This window comes from Anabrus simplex, chromosome 1, assembly GCF_040414725.1.
Source record: "Anabrus simplex isolate iqAnaSimp1 chromosome 1, ASM4041472v1, whole genome shotgun sequence".
Lineage (NCBI taxonomy): Eukaryota > Metazoa > Arthropoda > Insecta > Orthoptera > Tettigoniidae > Anabrus > Anabrus simplex.
Genome location: NC_090265.1, coordinates 635,474,643 through 635,490,246, shown reverse-complemented (window position 1 = coordinate 635,490,246; position 15,604 = coordinate 635,474,643). Strand labels below are relative to the sequence as shown.

At 40.4% G+C, this 15,604-nt stretch overlaps 1 protein-coding gene across 2 annotated transcripts; it reads left to right on the top strand.

Annotated features, from left to right (window-relative positions):
• Positions 1-1,038: 1,038 nt before the first annotated feature.
• LOC136871477 (cuticle protein 19) lies at positions 1,039-14,064 on the top strand. 2 transcript variants are annotated; one of them, XM_067144985.2, is made up of 3 exons: positions 1,039-1,123; positions 6,683-6,889; positions 12,699-14,064. In XM_067144985.2, the coding sequence occupies exons 1-3, from the start codon at positions 1,106-1,108 to the stop codon at positions 13,026-13,028; spliced, it is 555 nt and encodes a 184-aa protein (XP_067001086.2). In that variant the 5' UTR covers positions 1,039-1,105; the 3' UTR covers positions 13,029-14,064. The 2 variants fall into 2 exon arrangements, with proteins under 2 accessions (XP_067001086.2, XP_068083245.1); XM_068227144.1 differs by lacking the exon at positions 1,039-1,123 and having other exon boundaries at positions 6,650-6,889.
• Positions 14,065-15,604: the final 1,540 nt, after the last annotated feature.

Sequence of the window (15,604 nt, the reverse complement as noted above, 5' to 3'; positions counted from 1 at the left end):
GCTGAACCTTAATTAAGGCCAAGGTCATTTTCTTCACGGTACTAGCTCTTCCTTCTCGGACTGTCGCCAAAAGAATTGTCTGCGTCGGTGCGACGTAAAACAAATAGCCGTCCCGACGCCAACCCTATGTGGAGGGATGGTTTTCTGAAGTACTGTAGTTAGTTGTATGTAGATCATGAGAAATGTATTTAGACGAACAAAAACACTCAGTCCCCGAACCAGAGGAATTAATCACGCGCAGTTAGAATCCACGATCCAATCGGAAGTCGAACCCAGGGCCCTCTGAATCGAAATTCAGTACGCTGATAATTCAGATAAGGAACCGGTTAGTGCTGACGTAAATACACATAAAAATTAAAGAAATACAGAAAAGGAACCAGCCACATGTTATGATCACTGCTTCCTCAGTCATAGCTCTCAGTTAAAACAAATAATTACACTTAACTACACACATGGCAATCACACAGATTATCAGACTTCACATTCGCTTATGCCCGGGATATTTGACCACGTCACCTGAAAGCTCTAATTACATCACAACAACATTATCAGCAACAAAGTGCCGTTCCTCAAGCACGAGTGTTACGAATTTGGCCCATACAATTATAAAAATGGATGGTTTACCACTTAGAATATTATGATGCGTTACACTACGTTGAACAAGTTGTAGAGGTATGATAATTCAAGACAGATGATTATGAGAAGTAGTCATGCATTACCGCAGCACCGTCGTATGTCTCGGTTCCCGCTGTAGTAAAGACAGTTGTTGTATTGTCGTACGTTTGAGAGTGAAAGTGCGGGCTTTACCCCTCTCTTACGGAAAGTAATCGGTAATAGCAGAGCAGAGCAGAGCACTAGGAGGGGCTGGGCGAGGTTAGCTCTGACCTTGGCGCTACAACCGTACTTTCAAATGAGCACACACACATTTAGAGGTGGTAATAGCCCAGACCGCCTTTGCAAAAGAATGTGAATGGTCTAACGTAACTGTATGGTATAAAAGCGTGGTCACAGGGGGACACTGCATCAGTCAGTCCAAGTGTCTTGGTGAGTTAGGTTCATTTCGAAAAATAAGCAGCATCTCCTCTAAGGAACCTTAGCACCAACAATGATGGGATTTACTCAGGTGAGTTAAACATTTCCGGGCCATGTGGTCTGATATGTGACGTTGAACATTACACAGGCAATCATCATTCAGTCATAATCCGTAGATTAAACCCAGCTTGTAATGGGGCCTTCCCGCACCAGAGATCATTAGCGGTAGACTGTTTAGTTTCAATCAACAAATGAACAACACATTATCACTTAATCAACACTTGAACAGGACCAGTGTTTTGTAACTTCGTATTAAAAAAAATAAAACTGGAAAACAACAGGATAGATGAAGACCTCAATACATTAATTTTTGTTATATTTTATATTATATATATGGAAAAGAATGTGGATGGATAGCGTTACTGCATGGCATAAAAGCGTGGTCACAAGAGAACATTAAGTCAGTCCGTCTAAGTGTCTTGGAGAGTTAGGTTCAATTCGAAAAACAAGTAGCATTTTCTCCACAGAACCTTAGCACCAACAATGAGGGGATTTACTCAGGTGAGTTAGACGTATCCGAGTCATGTGGTCTGTAAAGTGGCATTGAATATTACATAGTTCATCACAATTTAGTAAATTACTCTGAGATTAATGGTGTGTTTTAACCAGAAATCATTAAAGGTGGGGAGCCTAGTTTCTCTCAACAAATTAATATCATATGACCACCAAAACACGTTTTGACCAGATCCAATGTATTTTAACTTTCAAGATCTCTTTATGGAAAAAGGTTCAATATTACTAAGTCACTGGATAAATAAAGGCCTCAAGCCATTAACTACTGTTATATTTTACGTCCATTTGCAAGGAAAATTCCAGACAAACTCTCAGCAGATTTTTGATATTACAAATTAATCCAGTCCGTAAGTAGTCAGGATATTTATTCATAAATAATCACTTAATTCTAATAAGACACACTTGGTTTGTCACGAAAAACATTACGAGGAATCTGAAACACAGAGTTTTAAATTTTCATTTCAAAAACGCAGCATGCATTAACCGGGACTCATATAGGCGACCACCTCCGAAAGTGCCAATCCACTCCGCTATGGCACCCCTGGAGAAGATTGCACATTCCAGTGAGTTCGATCTTTATTCACCAGGTAGCGTCATTTTTGCGTTCTGTGCCTCATTACAATCCAAATTGAATACCGGCTTGATTAACACATTTTTAATGACTATAGCTAATTACGTATACATACATACATACATACATACATACATACATACATACATACCGTAATTATACGAAATATATTTCATGTGTAGAATTAGGATTTTGAGATATCCAGGTCCTTGAGTGAATTTTCAGCCTAGCAGCCTTCAGTTCAGAGGATTCCGGTATCGATTTTTGACGAGGTCGGGGATTTAGACACGTCCCTCCAGCTTGGGGACTAGGCATTTGTGTTTGTCTCAATACTCAACTCTTCATTACAATCAACATACAACACCACCAACCATCACAGGATCAAGCAATAGTGAATACATTCCCTCCACATGGAGTTGGCGTCAGGAAGGGCATCCGAGCGTAAAACTAGTCCCAAATTTGCTTGTATTACACATTTCACACCAGCAACCCTACCAGTGTGTGTGTGGGGGGAAGTGAAATAAGAAGCAGAATCAGGTATTAAAATAGGGGAAATGATGTGTTGGTATAGGCCTTATGAGAGTTAACTAGCATAGTCATGTACATAGTACAGAAAGTATTGCACCCAAACACGAACCTAGAGGGTTATGTTTCGAATTATGTAAAAATCGATTTATAATTATAATTCACTTTGAATCCGTCAGTAAGGAAGTTAAAATGGAAAAGTATAAATACACGAATATTTATTGCAGATTAAATAATAACATGATAATGGTGATAATAATACTAAATGTTTAACGCCAATTCTACTTCTAACGGTTTGACCGCAGTACCGAAACAGAACTCTGAAAAATTGTTATTTAATATGAGTATATCTACTCATCTAGTTATCTAGCGTTTCAACTCCCTCAAATTAATAGACTGAGCCAGGATTCAATCCCTTAACTTTTAGAATAAGAAACGAGATCCTGTTAAACAAGTCCAAAAGTCAGCGTGACGATAACAATCACTAGTGACCCACCTCGATTTCACATATGAACATTGCTGTAGACAGAACGTGGCATACTAAACTGAAACCATCTACAAAATTTATATTTTAAAAAAGTCTCCGAAAAACTTCAATATGAAATTGTTCAGGTTAAATTTGAGGTTGTCATGTCAAGGAAGTAACGGGGTACTTGGTTCACTCAGAGAGACGTGAGTTCCTTCCTCGTCGGGAAGTAGAGAAATTTAGACATGAGGTTTCTAGTTCTGGAAACGTCTATGTCCCCAAGGTTTACTCACCCTACACTAGAAATGATTACCTAGTTAATTCCTGGCAGTAATGGCTACTAGGCATAGAGCTGACTGCTCTTTCTCTCTCTCTATGTCAAGGTTACGGACGATGGAACGTTTCACCTTCTAAGCCTTCAATAGTCTCCATAGCTCTTCGTATTAAATTATATAGAGAATTTGAAATACATTTCCACCTCATTACTGTAGGTTGTGTCAGGTACCTATAGTACATGACGAAAATGTGCGGAGCACAGAACAAAAATGGTCAAGTGAACACCGGTGAGAACTGAACCCACAACCTTCGGATTTCGAGCTACCTTGGTGTCTAGATAATTCTCGTTCTATTGGCTGGATCTACTGTGTACAGAAATTTGGATTAAAGTATTGCAATGTTAGTTCATGAAAGCTACTTTACTCGTATATTTCGCTATTGAAACACTGATGTCATCATCATCATCATCATCATCATCTATTTACCCAGATCAATTATATTATTTGCTGTCCGTTGCAACTGGTAATGTTATTGGCTTCTGCTTCTCCTCCCTTCGAAATCGAGAGAAGGTGTGTGATTTCATATTTAATTTGAAGGTCGGAGGCCTTATAACTGGAACTCTGTCTCTAAATATTATTGGTTACGTGGAGAAAATAAATTTCACCACTCTTGATTTATAGCCTGTTTCATACCTTAGGCCTGGCCGAGGCTGTAAAGGCGTGATCGGTTCACCTGGAAGGACGTGGTTTCGATTCCTCGTCAGGAAGTCAGAAAATTTAAGAAACGAGATTCCCACTCCCGAATGTGTGGATGGCCCTGAGGTTCACTCAGCCTATATCAAAAATGAGTACCAGGTTAATTCCTGGAGGTAAAGGCGGCTGGGCGTAGAGCCAACATCACTACCCCATCAAGTGCCGAGGTTGCTGATAGTGGAAGCCTTTACCTCCCACCCCTCCAAGGGCTGGTTGCAGTCCAGGGTTCCTTGGTGCGATTTCCATTTCCGGATCAAGACGGGGAATTGACAGAAAGCCTGTAAAAGCATTTGGGAAGTTATGTGAAGCGGGTGGTATCATACAAATCGAAACTCTGGTAATGCTATAATAATTTCGTGTGGCCATTTCCAGCCGAGTGCAGCCCTTGCAAGGCAGACCCTCCGATGAGGGTTGGCGGCATCCGCCATGTGTAAGTAACTGCGTGTTATTGCGGTGGAGGACAGTATTGTGTGTGTGGTGTGTGAGCTGCAGGGATGTTGGAGACAGCACAAACACCCAGCCTCCGAGCCAGTGGAATTAACCAATGAAAGTTAAAACCCCTGTCCCCACCGGAAATCGAAACCGGGACCCTTTGAACCGAAGGCCAGTACACTGACCATTCAGCCAATGAGTTGGACTCTGGTAATGCTGTAAACAGTTCTCATTGCGGTATTTTCTGGAATAACAGGTACTGTTTATGGAGCATCCGAACGTACAAAACTACATTACAAATGTCACTTTAAGTGTCGCGAATTACCAACACACGCCAGAGTGTTGTAGGGGTAAAGTATTGTTATGTTTGTATTTGTTGTATTTATTTCACTATAATATTGCCGTTTAATTTGTCTGTTTTAAATATTGTTCAAAAACTGAAATAATATAGCCCATGGGTGATCTCAATTCACGGTTCATTAAAATAATAGCATTATTCCCCATATTATATGAATAAATACGAGGTGGATGACGTGAAAGTGATCGCTGCGAGAGGGACGGTCGGTTGTTTTTAATCTGCTTTACGTCGCACCGACACAGATAGGTCTTATGGCGACCATGGGATGTCAAAATCTTAGGAGTGGGAAGGAAGCGACCGTGACCTTAATATTAAGGTAAAGCCCCAGCATTTGCCTGGTGTAAAATTGGGAAAACTATCTTCAGGGCTGCCGACAGGGCGTCATTCTTGGCTTTCGAACACACTATCTCCCGGTGAGTATAGTTAAAGGTACTGAAATAAATCAGTACTTTACAGTGTAATTCAACCATTTTCGTCATGTACTATAAGTACCCGACACAACCTACAGTAATGAGGTGGAAGCGTGTTCACCTTCAGTTTACGAATCGTCGTGTGGCCGGCACGAGGATTCTAGATAGATAGATAGATAGATAGATAGATAGATAGATAGATAGATAGATAGATAGATAGAGAGGGAGAGACAGTTTATTTTAATTGGCAAAATTATGAACCGGGTGTGCTACCTCACCGTCAGTTAGCTCCTCAAATTGTAATCAGGTAGTCTGATTGAACCTCCAAGCAACCCTCAGACCCAGGTAAAAATACGTAAACTGGCCAGGAATCGAACCCGGGGCCCCTAACTAAGAGGTAAGCACGTTACCCCTACCGCGAGGCTGGCGAAGTTCGTAAAGGTTTTCAGATAAGTAATTTATCATCGGAGTTCCAATCTCTGTTCGTAACAATAGGCAAGTTTTGCCAAAGATTCGTATTATAAACGCTACGGAAACATATTCAATGATAGCTATACCCATTGCTGCATTGCACTCTTTACATAGAACAAACTTAAACTGATTTTTTAGATCTGTTCGTTTTACATAGTTCGAGGGGTGATTTATTTTAAAAGGAGGCATTAACCAAAGAGAGAGAATGAAGACTTCTGATCCTCGTAAAATGGAAAAATAAAGAGGACGATGAAAATAGGGTAACATTAAGGACTCCCGAACCTCACAAACTTAATACTTTCGGGGTAGGAGCGGAACAAGAATTGATTAATGAAGATCAGGCAGGAAAGACGAAAAAGAAAATCCGGTCACAAATAAGTGAAAGAAATGTTAGAATCAGCTGAGGGTTCTGCGTTTGTCACACACATCTTCGAAGGTTACAAGGAGGGTTAAAATTGATTTCACTCATACTGACCATCTTCTTGTCGAGTTTACTTTTACTGCGTCTTACAGCAAGTCAGAATTTCCAATATATTATATTTTTATTTTCATTTCAATCCATCCAATCAAAGAAGAAAAATTACAGCTCTTAAAGCATTCTTTACAGGCCTTTATCAATCAACATCTCACTTCAACATCTATTTTGTTTGTTGTAAAATATATCACGTATCGTAAGTTTCAATTATTAGCCCTTTACAATTATTTAAATTGTATTGAGATTCAGGACATTTCATTCGAAACTTCTTGAGTGTAAATTATTTCCTCTGGATCCTTTACAATAATTACTCATGTGTTTATATGCCACTTGTGTTGCAGTTGCTGTGCGCCGCCGCCCTTGTGGCTGTCGCTCAAGCCGGGTACCTCGGTGGCTCTTACGCTGCTGCCCCCGCCTACACTGCCTACCACGCTGCTCCTGCCATCGCTGCCGCCCCTGCCTACCACGCCGCCCCCGCTTACCACGCTGCCCCCGCTTACCATGCTGCCCCTGTGCATGTTAAAGCTCCAGTAGCTGTTGATTATTACGTAAGTACTTCTCTGAGTCACCAACAAACTGGGGCAGTTGCTAGGAATGTATCTGCCATTCGTCGCTCGTAAAGTGTGCACATTCCTTTAGTAGAAAATTCAGATCGCAGAACGACTGCTAAGGTATCCTGGAATTTGTTGAGTAGTCGGGCTTGCAGTCAAAGATATAGATATATATATATATTTGCTACTTGCTTTACGTCGCACCGACACATATAGGTCTTATGGCGACGAAGGGATGGGAAAGACCTAGGAGTTGGAAGGAAGCGGCCGTAGCCTTAATTAAGGTACAATCCCAGCATTTGCCTGGTGTGAAAATGGGAAACCACGGAAAACCATTTTCAGGGCTGGCGACAGTGGGGCTCGAACCCACGATCTCCCGGATGCAAGCTCACAGCCGCGCGCCTTTACGCGCATGGCCAACTCGCCCGGTCAGTCAAAGATAAGCATTTAGCTATTTCCATTTCACATCTAATAGTATGGGATATTATCTCAAATTCCCATAAAAATGGAATGACCGAAAAATTAAAAATGAATTAAGAATTGGACCACTACCACCTGCTGGATCGAAAACTTTAAATTTGGGTTTCAGTAATTTAGTATTGTAGAGTATCTGGTACGTTTTCATCCTGAAGGCTGGTTGGATCCTCAGAAACACCACCAAAAGTTATGAGGTTATAAGGAAACCACAAAAACCGTGGCGGCGTCACCACGAGACTTACAAGGCATGGTACGGAGTGAGGTAGTAGTTCGCCATTGCTTTCCTCACTGTGCCAGAGGGTGTTACTGCAGCACGGTTAGCCCCATGAGTAGCACTTTCCACAACATCCAGTCAACCTATTCGCGCTCCCATGTTTTCAGCTTGCATACCGTCTGTCAGACGGACTTCGATAGATACAACAATTGCTCGGGTCTGTAACAAGGAAAGTTATTGTTTGTTTGCTTGTTGTTTGAAGGGCGTAACATATAGGTCATCGTCCAGCCAAGGAATAACAACAGGTAGCGGTATAGTAACAGGCTAATAGAGGTAAAGGAAAAAGTAAAGAAATACTGCGATCACAAGCAAGCTTGTAGTTTTACATGATCATAGACACAGGACCTCCAGTTTTACGTGGAATCCTAACCACAGGGACGTGACTTCTCATTCCAAAACCCCGCGTATATTGCCTGGGATTCAACCCATGGGCGCCTTGGTGAGAATCCGAAGACTATGGCACCGGCCCATTACGTCCCGTGCTGTAATTATTGCTTATACGAATAATGGTGTTTGATCGAAAGATATTCAGAGACTTGCATATTAGCGTTCACGTTTTCTAGAAGTTCGACAATCTTGAAGCATTGTTAGAGGTAGATTTGGTCAGTAGGTACTCTATTTCTTTATTGGTAACACGACAGTATTCCAGTCAGATCGCCAGAATTAGATTCAAGACGGGAGCAGTGTTTTGTTCAGTTTTAGACAACACAACTGAAAAGAGAACTGGATCAAGATTTCACTGTAATCTATCCTATAAGTAGGCTACTTCTACGTGGTATTCTTGTAATTTCGAACAAATACTGTGCTGATATGGTCGCAAACCTAGTCCATATTTCCACAATTATTCAGACAGATTTCAGTACATGGTGCTAATGAATGTTTTGATCTCTGGTACTTTAACAGTTCAACAGGAGTGTTTTAGCTCGATTTATGGACCCTGTCTCTTGACACTGCTGAATTCTGTTGTCGAATCAACCAAACACAATATAAATTGTATTCTGAATTTGAAATCACGTCGGAGCTTTTTTTGGGAACTAGTTCGGGATCTTCACAACTGCATTTCAGAAGCTAAAATTCATATAGTAGGGCTGATTAGCTCAGACTGTAGAGAGGTGGCCTTCTGAGCCCAAGTGCAAGATTTCGATACTGGCTTAATCCGGTTATATTTGAATGTGCTGAAATTCAGCAACCTCGTGATATAATGGCACGTAAAAGAATAACCGTAAAAGTATCCAGTGAGAGACGTGAAACCAATACAATAATAATAATAATAATAATAATAATAATAATAATAATAATAATAATAATAATAATAATAATAATTTGTATAGCCTTAGCTATTGGGTTGCAAGCTTGCCGATTTGTCGACATATAGGTGACTTATCTACCAGTTTCGACGTTCTTATCGTAATATAACTTAGTAGCGAAGTAAGTTAGGCAGAGCACTGATTCCTGAATTTAGTTTGTCAGTGCAAAGTGCGCTATCAGAGTTCTCTAACATACCAACATTTACGAAGTGATGTGTAAAGACTTTATTCTGCCCTTCAAAAATTGCGAAAATCGAACCGGTGAACTCTGCCACCGAGGAGTTTTACCAGGAAAGCTAGTGGAACTTCAAACTGGTGACAATCTGCAGTGCCTTTTACGGTAACTGGAGAATTGTACTGAATTAAGATTATCAGCTACTTAGTTTTGAGAACCAGCAATGAATGTCAGGTTAGTAATGAATTAAGTAGTTCAGGAAGTAAGGCATGATAGACGTATTAATTATATATATCATTAATACATTCCCAACTCCTGGTTTGTGCGTCTTAATTGTGTGCGAACCGCCTCGGGGTATCTTCTCACATGTCTTCATAGCCACGATTCGCCTCCAGCAACAACTTACACTTCACTGTCTACTGTTCAGCTTCCTCCGCACCCTACATGATGAAGAGATGAAAATATAAACATCGAGAGTGTCGGAATTTTGTCCTGAAGGAAGGCATGATACGTGAATAACACCGTTACTAGCTTCTCACCAAGGTGGTTGCAATTCGAATCCCGGACAATACACATTGAATTTGTGAAATTCGAAGTCATGTCTCCGTAGTTTTCATTTTCTCGTAAAACTGGAAGTTCTGCGGTGATAATGATGATATTGACAGACATGTAAAACTGCAAGCTTGACTTCTTGCCTGTTTTATCTTAAAAGAGCTTTGGTTTTACGGTTTATGGCGCTGAAGTGCTGGAATGTTGTCCCGAAGGAGTTCTTTGACGTGCCAGTAAATCTACCGACACCAGGCTGACGTATCACATTCAAATACCACCGGACTGATCCGGGATCGAACCCGGTAACTTGAGCTCAGAAGGACAGTCACCCATCCCATCTCAAATCACAATGCTACCTACCAACCATATACAAATTTAAAAATATATTTACAGTATACTGGACACAAATAGAACATATGACCAATGTGAGTATAACTCTCGACGTATTATACGAGCACAGAATTCATAAATCATTTGAAAATATAGTAATAATGTTATTTACTTTACATGCCACTAACTACTTTTACGGTTTTCGGAAACGCCGAGGTGCCAGAATTTAATCCGGCAGGATTTCTTTTACGTGCCAGTAAATCTACCGACACGAGGCTGACGTGTTTGAGCACCTTCAAATACCACCGGACTGAGGCAGGAGCGAACCTGCCAAGTTTGGGTCAGAAGGCCAGCGCCTCAACCGTCTGAGCCACTCAGTATTTGAAAATATAATAAGTCTAGTTAGAGATACTCTCTCAGTTGTGCACACTGAATCCTTTTAGAATGGTTTTATTAATCAAATGACCCTCCACGTTCTAAATATCACATTAATGTGCTTATGTCTTAGCTTGGTAACAGCGGCGTTTAGGTATTTTATAAATGTTATTATTCCCTAAATCGTAGACAGGCAAATGATGTCTTATGCCTGCAACCATACTAACTGGGCGTCTCTATACGATGCTATTTTCTTCCTGCATTTAGCCTACATCTCTGTTTGCTGGAAGGACGCATATTGCGCATATTTCCTTAAACTGATTTTAATGACATTCTGGGAGGTCCACGCTCACGTAAGAAATACATTAAAAAGGGACATTGGCTATTTTTTTAACCATTTATGACTAAAATACACAAAGAGTAATATATAGAATGTAACAAATTTAGGTACATTTTGAAGAATGGATTCAATATACCGTTTTTCACCTCGAAAAACCGCTATGTGAAAATGTTTAGGGAAGAAATACTGACCCGCAGATCATGTGTCACTAACCGCTATGTGAAAATGTTTAGGGAAGAAATACTAACCCGCAGAACATGTGTCACTAACCGCCATGTGAAAATGTTTAGGGAAGAAATACTGACCCGCAGAACATGTGTCACTTAGAAGGAAAATTCATTGATATAGTTGATGGAATAATGAACTTTAGATAACAGAACCTTTCTGGTCAGAGATCTGAGCTGAAATATTATCAGAAAGCGATTTTTCTGGGCGCAACGACGATATATAGAGAATAAAAGTAGGTTATATCAACTTGGATGTGGAAATATCAAGTTATCTGACTTTAAGCGATGATCTTAGTGTATTCAATTATAGTTATTTTCTGGAGTTACGATACAATTTGTCGTTATTCGTTACATCCAGTATTCCAAATGTTTACCCTCCGTTTGTTTACAGGCCTCGGTTGGTCGTCTAGCCGACTTCTGACCAAACTTCGGCATTCCTAATGGGGTTCATATTGTGCGATAGGCTTCATATTTCACTCTCGGGCGGCTGATGCGGCTTCGTTCAATTCAATCATGATAGGTACACGCCCTAATATATTATTGACTTGGATACAGTTTCAGACAATGGACGTATAGCAGACACTAAGTTAACTCTAGACAGGCTGTTAACTCAGAAATTAGGCATTTCCGGGCCCGTACTGATACGACTTATTTTTCTTTACAACATGTCAAGAAGCTATTCCTAAAATTTTAATAATATATTTATAGCAGGTGAAATGAAATGTATGGCTTTTAGTGCCGGGATATCCCAGGACGGGTTCGGCTCGCCAGGTACAGGTCTTTTGATTTGACGCCCGTAGGCGAACTGCGCGTCGTGATGAGGTTGAAATGATGATGAAGACAACACATACACTCAGCCCCCGTGCCACTGGAAATAACCAATTAAGGTTAAAATCCCCGACCCGGCCGGGAATCGAACCCGGGACCATCTGGACCGAAGGCCAGTACTCTGACCGTTCAGTCAACGAGTCGGAGCAGGTAATAGTGTTTAATAAAGAAAAACAATTCTAGTGAAAATAAAAGGTCCTTACTAGACCCCTGTCTTCTAGTACACCACACCGCGTGATAGCGTTCACATTTCTGTCTTCCTAGTTCACAGATGCACTCTAAGGATGGCTCGTGGAAGGCTTTGGTTTTACACACTCAAAAGTAGAATCCGTGCACTGAGGAACGAGTTGCTGTAGGATGAAGATCCTAGTCGGGTGCTTTCCACTTTGAAGATGTCATAGCTTCAGTCGAATGTAATTCAGACCATATTTCTTTCTTATTAGCTTGTAGCTCTGATATCAGGTCTTGGCAGGTGGCTATGGATGGTAAGAGCATCTGTAGTCTTATATCCTCTATATAAAATGATTCCCTGGCTAATAAGTTAGTCTGGACGAGGCGTATCGCGACAAATACAAAAATCTTCTTCAGAAAATTTCCCTTTGTTTTCAATTTCTTTTACGTTGTTCTTAGTGAGATAGGGCCATGTGAATTGTATCCCATAAGTAGCGATGGGACTTATTTTGCTAAAGACGATCTTCATAAGGGTGTCAATTGACAGTTTTCGTAGCAGTTTGATGTCGTTTTTTTTCTGAAATTTTGCCCTGCATTTTTGTTACACGCCGTATTCAAGCTAATACATAAGTCAGAAGCCCTTCCAAAAGTAGTACATAGAGATAAAGTTTTAGAAAGTAATGCAGTAAGCTGTGCACATTATAATGGGCACAGGATCAGAATGGTTTTTAGAACTTGTATTTTCTGTTCCAGTCCTACCCCAAATACTCCTTCAACTACGGAGTGCACGATGCCCACACTGGAGACATTAAGCAGCAGTGGGAGGAACGCGATGGCGATGTCGTCAAGGGAGAATACAGCCTGGTTGAGCCCGACGGTTCCGTCCGCACCGTTACCTACACTGCTGATGCCCACAACGGTTTCAACGCCGTCGTACACAAGTCCGGTCACAGCGTACACCCAGCTCCTGCCCCCGTCGTCAAGACCATCGCTGCTGCCCCCGTGTACGCCAAGGCTATTGCCGCTCCCGTCTACGCTAAGGCTATTGCCGCTCCTCTATACGGACATGGAGCTTACCATTAAGGCACACCTTGCAACCATTCATGATTGACCGGTTAGTTAACAGTAGTTTATGTTAGGAACAACCTCATATATACCTCTATTTTCCGAGGGAGAAACAGGGAGAAATACTTCCATCCATTCCTAACATCTAAAGCATAAGATTTACAGGATCACACACAATAAAATTCGCATGATCACTTCATCACAAACTTTCTTCCTGGTGATGATAACACACATTCTTTTTCTTTTAATCACACATCATAGCACTACATTTCATCTTCACTCATTTTAAACACATTACGTGCATTTTATCAACATCACCGTTCGTTCATTCTCAATTCATGCAAAACTCATGATGCATCAGCAATGTAATGCGCAGCATACATAAGTAGAGTTTCAATATTTTACTGTCAAGGAAGCAAGCGAATGCCTGTGGGGACGTATGGAGTACTTTTGGTATTCTAATGCAACAGCTAAACGATGCTAACAGGTTTGAACATACATATCTATTGTGTACAAGCTATACTAATACAGAACCTGTTCCCAACAACTAACCTACCTCTATCGTCGTAAATAGAGTAGAACTAACGGCGCGTTCACTACACAACACTTCGACTAGAAATCAAAACCTGCACTGCCAAATACAGCTCGAGGAAACCACGAGATTCGGTCATATGCTCTCATGACTTGGTAGTAAAATGTGGGATAGCATCCATCACTCCACATCTGATTTAACACAAGGAATGGATAGAAAGATTCATATAATTCAAATTCTTCTTCCTTCTGAAATATTCTTATATGCTCAGACGAAGAAATTGAATTTTACTATCAAGTGAACGGTGTCCTGATATAAACTACTGTTCCCATTTCCCTGACATGAAAAAAGAACGTCCCATCGAAGCTTCATGGTCAACCTCTTCTCTCTTATAGCATTATTATTTAATTTTTCACGCACTTACTATTGTATATAGTGTTCATCACATCCTTTTGGTTCTTTTGTCATAATTTTGTAGAAAACATACGAAGTCCTATCAATAAAATATATTTTTAAGAAAAATGTGCTGTCTGAATTTATTTCACTAACGTTACATGGGCTCAGTTTTTATAATTTGTGGGAATTAAAATGATCTTCACCTTTTGTAGTAGGGTGAATGTATCTAGTGTATCTAGCAATGGTGTGGTATTTTACCAACCCTGCTGTTCATTGCAACTTTTCTATATAAGTTTACTTGTATCTTTACAGTCTGATATTCACTGAAGACACAGGTTAGTTCTGTCGAAAGAGATAAAACGGAAGTCATATTTAGTGCACAGGAAGTGTCTTTCGGCCACACTATGGTATTGGAAAGAGATCTAAATTAACATTAGAGGTGCAGTCTTTCAGATTTATGCAGCTCTTCTTAAACAACGTTCTTTTGTATGCTAGCAGATTGACGCCGCACTTTCTCTGACAGGTTTTATCACTAGGCTATAATGACATCCCAGTTTTGGTAAAAAAAAATGTGTTTCATATGAAGAACTATGTGCTGATTTCGAAAACACCAATCATTTTGCCGTAATACGTAGGCCTACAGATTTAATGCAATTAGATATATTTTAATCCACCACATAAATATATATCTAATTGCATAAAATCTCTACACGTTACGGGAAAATGGTTGTTGTTTTCGAAATCAGCACATCGTTTCCCATATGAAACACATATCTTCGCCAAAACCGGGATATCATTGCAGGTTAGTGACAAAACCTGTATTTTATATATTTCGACGTTCGAGATGTAATGCAAATTTAAGGAAATGTGAATTCATTTCATCACGTTTCGAAAAAAAAAAATTCCAGACATCAAAATACGTAAACGCTAATATTAGTGTGTAGAATTAAGTGAAAAATACAGAAATGCTTTATCATATACCGTTTACGAGATATAAAAAAAGTATTCTAAAACTCTTCCAATATGCAAATTTACGGAAAAATTAAAATATTTTAATCACAAACAAAAAACGTTACCAGTCATTACAATTGGTGGTATACGTAATGCAGTACTATTACTTACTATCAGGAGAAAGATACTGGGGGTAAGACACCCCTAGAGTCCCTAGGTGAAAATAAAATACAACCTTAATATTATATTGCATTGGATTTATTGAATGTAAGGAAACCGGACGCCGATACTGAATTCTCTCCCTTAAATTTTGCCTGTTGCCATTTCTTGATGGATACAGTACTTTTGTATCCATCTCTTGGCACAGGCCAGACTAAAGTGTAGCTTCCACCGAAGTCCCAGTCTCATCCATGACTGTGACAATATGGAAGCTGCTGGGGTATGGGTGGTGCTGAGTAATGACATTCAGAGCACAACTAGTGCATCAGAGTGTTATTTTTTTTTTTTTTTTGCTAGGGGCTTTACGTCGCACCGACACAGATAGGTCTTATGGCGACGATGGGATGGGAAAGGCCTAGGAGTTGGAAGGAAGCGGCCGTGGCCTTAATTAAGGTACAGCCCCAGCATTTGCCTGGTGTGAAAATGGGAAACCACGGAAAACCATCTTCAGGGCTGCCGATAGTGGGATTCGAACCTACTATCTCCCGGATGCAAG

What these genes read in the sequence shown, in the direction of transcription:
- LOC136871477 (XM_067144985.2), top strand. An exon ending in CAGTAGCTGTTGATTATTAC is followed by an intron (nt 6,890 to 12,698) that starts GTAAGTACTTCT and finishes TTTCTGTTCCAG; the next exon opens with TCCTACCCCAAATACTCCTT.